Genomic DNA, 9565 nt, shown 5'->3' on the forward strand with positions numbered 1-9565 from the left:
TCCAATTGAAATGCTCAATTACATTTCTTTCTTTTACAGGGATCACAGGTAAGTAACAGTTTAGCTGTAGAATTACTCTCCCTTCAGGTATGACAAGTAAGGAATGGACAACCTATAACCCTGTTTCCACAAAAAATTGGGACACTGTGTGAAACACACGTAGAAACAGAATTTGATGACTTGCAAACCACTGAAACATTATATTTAATTGAAAATAGCACAAATCAACATATCAAATGTTGAAACTGAGAAGAAACTTCATTGTTTTTTGTAAATGATATCCTCATTCAGAACTTGATGCCAGCAACGCAGTTCAAAAAAGTTGAGACAGTGGCAACAAAAGACTGGAAAAGTTGTGAAATGCTAAAAGAAAACAGCTGGTGGAACATCTCACAGTTAATCAGGTTGACTGGCAACAGGTTTGTACCATGACTGGGTATAAAAAGAGGCTCCAGAGAGGCTGAATCTTTGTGAAGTAAAGATGTGACACACTGCGCTGCAAATAGAACAATATAAGAATCATGTTTCTCAACGTAAAATTGCAAAGAATTTGGGGATTTCATTGTCTTCAGTACATAATATCATTAGGACATTGACAGAATCTGTACAAATCTCTGTACGCAAGGGACAAGGCCGAAAACCAGCATTGGATGGCTGAGGTCTTCAGGCCCTCAGACTGAACTGCGTTACAAACAGACATTGTGTAGTGGACGTTACTGCAGGAACACTTCCAAAAACCATCGTCTGTGAACACGGTTCGTCTCATTCTGTTTCTATTCACATCTCACACAGTGTCCCAACTTTTTTGAAACAGGGTCATATGTTTACATGAGAACACAAATAAGTGATAGTAAAGTTTGAAGTAGTTTAAAGTAAAATTTGACATTGCTCGAGTACATATAGTTTGAACATCATCTAACCTTGACAGGTTAATCAGTCCCTGCAATTCTCTTTCCCAGTGTACTCACTGAAATGACTATAAAAAGCATAGAAATTAAAAAAAAAAACATTTTTGGAGCCATTTAGAGATCGTGTGTCAGCTCAGTGATGCATGGAAGCACATGGTTAACATCCACAACAGCAAACATATGCAAAGGCAGCGACACTTCCATACCTGCTCACGTACTGTAAATCTTCAGCCTGGTCTCCATTGCGAAGAAGCACCTGTTGTCTTGTTTTTGCGTTCTTTTTCAGCTTAGAAGTGAGTAAAAGAATTAAATAATGGAATTAAAGAATATATTTTAAAAAAACATAGTAAAACTATACAAATAAATGAAGCGATCATATTTCTGTTTACATGAAAGACATTCACAGCCATGGTCTGCCTATTTTGTCTCTTTATTGAATCAGTTAACACAAGTCAGAAATGACTGTTGGTGACACTGCACACAGAATAAATGATGTTTCAAGGCCTTTAAAAGTGCTAATATTTTGTATCAGATACTTCATGAAAATAAAAGCAAAGATTCTAGAAACTAGATTCTCAGTCGAGTAAATCGCACATCATACTCCATTAGACAAGGAAAATACAACTTTATGTCATATAGTGCGTGCATGTTGACATTTAGACTGATTAACACACTGAAATATTCAGCATCAGATACTTCACAGACACAAAAACACATTCTCAAATCTGAGTAAATAATCACACATCATACTTTGTTTTAATACCACATGCAGACTGAGTGATGTATGAAAAAATAAATGTAAATACAGCCACAAGCAGCAACGATCAGGGTCCAAGCAGATTGCGAGCATTTGGTTGCTTTTTGACTGTAGGCCAAGCTGTTTTTGAGATAATAGTGAAAATGTCAACTTGAGTCTTACAGCGCCACCTTGAGGTCAATGAGTGTCATTATACGTGCCTCGGTCGTGTCATGTATTGTGTTTCTTGGTCTTATTGCTTTTTTCTACTGCAGGAACACTTTTGAGCAGAGGAAAATATTCCAAGTTTCCATTGGGTCAAAGCATAACTAGCTTTTTTTTTTACTTTATATGACACTATCAAGCACCTGCAAACACACCCCATGCAATTGCCACGTTGTCTGCAAGTAGGATTTGGCCACTTTAGGATTCAAACCCTGTGCGTGCAAACATGTGGCATTTCTGTCTATTTAAACTTAAAACACAATAGTCAAAATATTGCCATCGTTTGACACATCTGGACATCATTTCAAGCATGATTTGAATGAGGGAAATATAGATGTTCATTGATTTTGCAGAGTAAAGCGTGACAGACCTCTGAATTGACCAAAGGTTGCAGGTTGCAGCAGCAATATAATTACATTCATTTGTGACACAAAGATCATAAATTCCAACTCAGATTTAATCAAACTAGAAACATTTTGTACTGTACGTTCCGAACACGTACACTGATTCACAGTTTCAAAAAGCACTAATCTTAAACTTAAAAGACCTTGTCAAGTGCTGATGAGGTCAACATCAACACACTGTGAAATCAAATTATCTATCTTAAACACATTTACGTTGCAATCAACAATCTACAACTTTGTCATCTCAACACAGAATGTTACTATTTCTGATTCTTTTCTGTATCATGTAAAACAAGTAAGATCAAACGATCCTTGAAAGGAGGATCTTGAGTACTGTAGACTAAAGCAGGTGAGGGGATGTTAGTCGTCTCACTTGATGTTAAAGGACTCTTTGAGACTGTCTTCTGCCTGTTTGTATGTGATATCATTCCAGGTTGCAGGAATATCAGCAGGCTCTGCTCCATATGCTTCGGCAAACTCTTTGTTGAACTTTGCCAGTACATATTTCCAGTAGTCTGATGCCTGAAGACTTCCATCTGGAGCAATTTTCCAGTCTGGGAAAATTTTGATGTAATCCTTGTAAGGGTGATATTCACCATTTGTTTCATTGCAGCGAAAAGAGGCATCACTGATGACCAAGGAAGTGCAAATGTCAGTGACAAGTTTTTCTGTTCGTGTCGACCTGTATGTACCAAAACCCTGTGGCCGATGCCACGAAGTGAAGTGCTCTTTATGTTCTTTTCCTCCTGCCTCACAGGGTGCTTTGCAGAATGGACACAGTTTACCACATCCGATCACTTTGGTGAAAAGCTCCTTCTGAGGCTTCACATGAAGCTTTTTCAGTTTCAGCTGGATGTCTGTCTCTTTAAACGTCTTTCTAAGAGCTTCAGCCATGTCCGTCACACACACTGTGAGCCAGTGAGCAAACTGTTCTGGGGTGGCATTGTTCAGGATCATGAAGGCACCAAGAGCGTCCTTGGGAATGACCAGTTTACCGCTAAGTTCCTGACAGACATCTTCAATGAATTCCTTCATGTTGCCACTCTTCTCTTTTTTAGCTCTGTTGATAGCATCATTTATGCTTTTGATACTTGACTGGAGATGTCGATCCTCGGACTCATATGTCGTAGACCCCTTTGAAAAGTGTTCCAATACACGGTCACTTATCCATTTGTTCACATAATCCTCATATGAGCAAATAAAGCTCTGGTAGTCTTCAAAGTCATTCTTTGAGAGCAAATCCAGTAAAACTGAATACTGAAAGTGCATTCTTGTGCTGAACTCGAAGCTTAACTGCATTTCACCAACGATATCAGGACCCAAGGAACGGCTGACAAAGTCTTCAACTGCAGGTCTCAAGCATCGGTTGGTGAATTCTTCTGCCTTCTTCTGGCACTGGTCTCGTTCATGGAACACGTCCTTAAAATCAGCACGATACTTTTCTTTGTTTTGGTTCAGACATCTGTAGGGATCATTGTCACGTAGGAAATCTTCGTGCATTTTCTGAAACTGTCTGGCTGCAACTCCACAGATGTGCTGTTTCAGAGAAACTTCAAACTCAATGTCTCTCTTAGCATCCTTACTGCTTTGCAGCCTCTCATCAATCTTGTGCAGGATCTCCTGGATGTAAGTGTTGTGGTAATTATTTTTTCTTTCCATTTTTTCAGTTATGAAGGCTGTGCATTCTGCTATGACACAGTCAGCTATGTTTTGTAAAGCCATTACGTGATCTTCAATGTTGAACCACCTGCTGATTTTGTGTTTGACCTGGTTGATAAGTCCTTCAGCTGTGTATTTGAAAGGCACCAGTCCACAATCCTGCAGACTTTTTTTATCTAATAACTCACATACATGACCCCCCTTGCGTGATAGATTGGCTCTCAAGTAGTAGGACACACTTACACTGACATTTGTGGCATTTTGTTTTGAAAAGGATAGTTCATTCACTGTTTTAGTCCACATCTTGTCAAATTCTCTATCCAGCTGTCTGTCGGTCATCTTGATTTTTTTCCCCCGACATTGTTCAATCAATGCACACACTCTCCCCTCTAGTTCTGTAGTGTGGTTATCCTTGATTCTATCAATTTCTGTCATTCCCTGTCTGATATCGGCTGCTGCTGTGAGCTGATTAATTACAGAGCTCTCCATTTCTCGTCGAAGGCTCTTTACACTGTTTGCAAAGTCCTCTCTGTACCCTTCAACGAGATAGACGTGGCCCTCTGTTTGCTTGAAGTACTTTTTCAGATTTTCAAGAATCTTTGTCTCCCATTCAGACAGCACTGTGCAAGCTTCACTTTTCAAATCAGAGAGAAATTCTGACATGTCACATGTCTCAGATTTAATTTTGCCAAAGTTGGAAATTTTTGTTTCAGCTTCTGTAACCCATGTGTACATTTCTTTTTTGAATTCCCATTCCCATTTGTTGAATTCTGTGCACAGCCTCATGTATGCATCAGCCACTAGGCTGTTCCTGAAGCTGAAGATGAAGTTTTCATGCTTTACGGCATTCCACAGGCTTTTTGTCCACTCTGCAAAGTCTAAGATATCATTAGCAGATGACTCACAACCTCCAAAAGTTTGGATTATGTTCTTCTTGAGCTCATAAACAGCCTCACTGTACCCTGCATTGACTGGTGCCATTGGTGGGTTTCCATTCCAGAGTCCAGGAATGTACCAGTTCCCAGTGTCTGGACTGTACTCCATCACATCAGTGAAGCTCTTGTTCTCCTCTTTCTGTTCCATTCTGGCCGCCGCTTGTGTCATCTCGTTCAACTGTTGCAAGAGGAGTTTCCTGTCTCGTAAGTTCTTCTCGTGGGCTGAAACATCCGACACATTCTGGTGAACAAACTGGCATTTGGGCTTTTTGCCCACTTCTTTCATCCTGAGAAAAGCGTGCACGACTATTTGTAGGATGTCCTTCATTTCAGTTGAATTCTCCATTGCAATATTGATTATAGTGATGTCACTCAGCCCCACAACGAGTGTTGCAAGCTCATTGTCGTGCTCGTGGCTGTTGTCCAGTTGTGCAAGCTCTGGTGACTTTAAGCCCTCAGTGTCAATGATCATCATGAAGTCACACTTGAGTTCTTTTTTAACATCTTCATTGATTCTGATGAGCAACATAAAGGCACCTCGAGTGCATCGACCGCTGCTGACTGCAAACTGCACTCCAAACATGGTGTTGAGTAGAGTAGACTTTCCTGTGCTCTGGACTCCAAGAACTGTGGCTACCCGTATCTTGCTCTCTGGAGGCACCAAGTCATTGAGCTGAGAGAGGACATCACTTACCCATCTGAGAGGTATGTTCGATGCATCTCCGTCCACAAGCTCAAGGGGAAAGCCGTCAAGCAACAATTGTGCGCACAGTTTGGGCAGATGCCGGAATTGTAGACGTGATCTGTTTGTTTCCGGAAGGGACAATGATGCTTCATAGATCTGACCCATTTCACGGAAGAAGTGTTCAGTTCCCAGCGAGCTGTTGGAAAGTTGTCTGTCAATGTCTTTGATCTCCTCTTTGTTCTTAGAATCTTTGCATTTCTTTTTGTACTGCTCCCTGAGGCCAGACAGTTTTTCTCGAGACACGTTATCGAGGTTCATTCGCAGCCATTTCAGGAAATAGCACCTCTCTATCCCTGGGCTGGATATTGCCTTGATGAAACATGCCATTGCATCTGAAATGTCATAAGTGTTCTGTTTTTTTCGAAGGTTATCTTTCTGTACCTGAAGATCACTTTTGTACTTTTCTATGTTTTCTGACCCGACATTTCGCAGCCGAAATTCTTCTTTCTCCAAGCAAGTCAGGTCTTTCCATATTTGGCCTTGCAGTGGTAGTTTTGTATCTTTGTATTTAAGGATGTCTTGAATTCCTGCAGTGATAGCATCTGCATTTGCCTTGGCAGTCTGACACTCTGAAGAGTCTTCGTCCACCCAGATTCCCAGCTCATGAGCAATGTCAGCCATCTGCTCAATTCTCATCTTGATCTTTGAGTTCTCAACCACATTGCTGACTGTTTTACGCAGATTTTTGACAAAGTCTGCATCATTCATGTGCTTAGCCTTCAAGAGGATGTTGTCTTTAGTCAAGCCCAACTTGGTTGCTACTTTTTTTAGAGCATCTTTATCGAAGCGATGGCTTTGATGGTTACCCACCAAGAAGATCTGTGAGTTGGTGTGTAGGTTGGTAAGCAGCTCACACTCAGAGTCCAAAGTGTCAAAGAACACAAAAACTGCTGCAGATGTCTGGCATAAAAAATAAAATTGTGTTTCACACGAAGCAATGTCACCACGAAGGTTAGCTACAGCCACTGGCTCACTGAAGATATCCATGTTTTTGTTCCCACAAGGAAGGTACCAAGTAATTTCAGTCAGTCCATTGGAAATTCTCCTTGGACTGTCACCACACTCCATATTGTGGTGAACAAAGGTGTCATAGTACTGCTGAGAACTGCTCAGAAGCTTATTGAGGATCTCTGACTTGGACATGGAGCACTCACCCAGTCTCACGAAAGATATCATTGGGAGTTCAGAGACAACAATTCTGTCTTCAATAAAGCCCTTGGATTCCAAAAGGGACTGAGGTCTGTACTTTTTAACAATGTCTCTCATGGTCCAAAGCATGAGTGTGCACTGCTTTGTGTCGCAATTGGGAAGCAACAGAGGCACAGAAAACTGACACATAGACATTTTGAGTGCCATTTCCTGCTGTACAAAACCATCAGAACACAGAAAGAGAGCAGTGATTATGTCAAGGGGGTTCAGCATGTCACCTGAATGTAGAATGTCAAACAGATCATCAAAATCTAACTCTGTATTCTCTGAGGCAGCATCACAGGTTGACTCACATACTGATGTACATTTCACATTTCTAGCTGTCACATTAACCATCATCAGTTTCTTCAGAAAATACCATGGAAGATCTGCGTTACACTTGGCAGGCTCATCACTGATGGTCCTCTTGTCAATCTGCAGCACTGTGCTCAGGGATAGTTTCTCTGTGTAGTGCCGCTCCATCCCCAGATCCTCCAGTAAGCTCTCCAGCTGCGTCTCTGTGGATATGAAGATGTTGTTTCAAACAAATCTTAGGTATTTTAATAACACACACACATCTAACATCTAAAGCCCTTCTAACAGTTCTCCTTTTTTAAAAAAACATTTGAAAGAAATTCAAGTGGTTCTTGCATGGCTCGCTTCAAGATTTTCTGCAGGACTTTTCAAAATTGAATCAGGCTTTCACCATCTGAATGGACGTGCATGCCCATCTGTATTTGTACAACAGCCAGTAGAAACACCCTCTCTCTGATGTCTAAAGAGCTCGCAAAACTGAAAACAGAACCAAGAAGAGATGCAGAAGTCTAGTTTTCTCTCACATCACTTCAGTCACAATGTGCTGAAAAGTTAACAAATACTGCTTACCCCAGGTTTAATAGAGCTTCAATATATATTTTTTTTTACTTTCAGGTTTGTGTTTGCATTTGTCCATGTTATTCTTCTTTTACATTATTATTCATTTGCAGGGTCAGTGCATATGCACTCTCGGAAGGACTTCATCATTTTTGTTGTAACGATGCTTTTCTGTTACTCACTTGTGTTTGCAGATGTTACAGCTGACTCCCTTGTTGGCCTCAGGTTGCTGAGCGTTGAGCTTTTTGTGTCCATTGTCTCTGGTGCAATTTCTCCCTCGCTGCAGCTGATCACAGTGTAGCTCTCCACTTCATCCTTAAGGAGTGTCCAAATGCAGAGACACTTGCTTGCAGCTGATGTGGTAGACTGTTGTCTTCAAATGAGGACAGGGCACTGTGGAAACAACAGTAATATTACTTTTAATAATAATAAAGATTTTATTTATAGCTTCAGACTGCACATCATTTAGTGCCTTTCTGCTACCATTACCGCTTGCATCAGTCTGTTGACAGTCACCCTTGTTATCAGAACACTGTGCTGATGGAGTGTCCTCCACTTCCTCACAGTAAAGTGAACACATGAAAAGTAAAACAGAGTGTAGATATACTTCTGAAACACGCCTCTTCATAAACTACAGACTTCAGATCATTTATTAGCACTGAATTACCCAACAAAGAAGACGATATTGTTTTAAACAATAGGCTGTTCTCAAACTTATTACTTCAGGGTCTGCATCTGATTGAGAATTGGCGGTAACAAAATAATTAATAATTTATTAACTTGACATCTCTTGTGATTGGGCCAGCACGAAACCAAGGCAGATAATGGCTCCTACTTTACCTACCTATGCCCTGACTTCCACCCCTCTAAGTGAGGACACTTTGACCTTCTTCTTTGTCAAACATGTGAATATTTGAGCAATCCTCCTTGAATGGTCCTCTCTGTGTGTACATTTTATCCATAAGACCTTGGTTACAACAGTAACTACAGTTAATGTGTGACTGTCTCAGGTCTCTGTGTTGCCAAACGTTGAGACCCTTGTGCTCCTAACTGTAGAGAAGGCATGTGATAAAAAATTAGAAAATTCCCTTCTCTCTCTCTCTGTCTCTCTTAAAAATGAATATGAACTGGTTTTCTTTGCAGTGGCCTATTTGAGGTCTTGAAACACTGCATCCTTTTCATGTTATTTTGATCATTTGTCAGCTTCTGCAAAAGAAATGCTCAAAATCACAATATTTTTATTTTGAATTTGGGATGAATGTTGTCAGTAGTTTATAGAATAACAAAAAGTGTTCTTTTTACTCAAACACATACTATAAATAGTAAAATCAGAGAAACTGCAATTTTGGGTTCAGTGTCCTGCACAAGGACACTTCGACATGCAGACTGCCACGGCCGGGGATCGAATCGGCGACCTTTAATGAGATCTTTTTTGAGTCTGTATACGTGTTACGTAGAAAATGTGACGCCTAATAGACAAGCTTTGTGATTCTCCGTGACTGTCCCCCTACAGCGGGTCAGGGATGGACAGTCACCCTCAGGACGGACTCCGCAGTACCATCATCACTTAAAGAAGACGGTAATGCGCGTAAAATCCCTATTATTATATGGCATACAGGCTGAGGTTGACACATGCACAGTTCGACTAAGAGCTCACGGTTAAAGCCCGAAATGACATGATCGGTTGTTTGTGTGGCTGTGTTGCTTTTTCAGGTCCTCCCATTCGGCAAGTGAGGGAAAAATCACTGACAAAACAAACGCATATAGAAACCCACCTTTGTACAAGCGATGCGCCCATGGACAAAGTACATTCTTCTATCTTTGATTTTTTTTCTTTGCTTTTCCAGCTTTGCGATGCTCATCCGCAAATCGCTGGACCTGTACAGGAGCCG

At 40.8% G+C, this 9565-nt stretch overlaps 1 protein-coding gene across 1 annotated transcript; it reads right to left on the bottom strand.

The window, feature by feature from the left end:
* Positions 1 to 1322: 1322 nt before the first annotated feature.
* LOC121626508 (up-regulator of cell proliferation-like) lies at positions 1323 to 9565 on the bottom strand. The gene is made up of 3 exons (XM_041965063.1): positions 9449 to 9565; positions 7856 to 8066; positions 1323 to 7318 (listed from the first exon to the last, which is right to left on the bottom strand). The coding sequence occupies exons 2-3, from the start codon at positions 7926 to 7928 to the stop codon at positions 2643 to 2645; spliced, it is 4749 nt and encodes a 1582-aa protein (XP_041820997.1). The 5' UTR covers positions 7929 to 8066; positions 9449 to 9565; the 3' UTR covers positions 1323 to 2642.

Source organism: Chelmon rostratus, chromosome 23 (assembly GCF_017976325.1).
Source record: "Chelmon rostratus isolate fCheRos1 chromosome 23, fCheRos1.pri, whole genome shotgun sequence".
Classification (NCBI taxonomy): domain Eukaryota; kingdom Metazoa; phylum Chordata; class Actinopteri; order Chaetodontiformes; family Chaetodontidae; genus Chelmon; species Chelmon rostratus.

What these genes read in the sequence shown, in the direction of transcription:
- LOC121626508 (XM_041965063.1), bottom strand. Translation starts at nt 7,928, where the DNA reads ATGGACACAAAAAGCTCAACGCTCAGCAACCTGAGGCCAACAAGGGAG. An exon ending in TGTAACATCTGCAAACACAA is followed by an intron (nt 7,319 to 7,855) that starts GTGAGTAACAGA and finishes TCATATCCACAG; the next exon opens with AGACGCAGCTGGAGAGCTTA.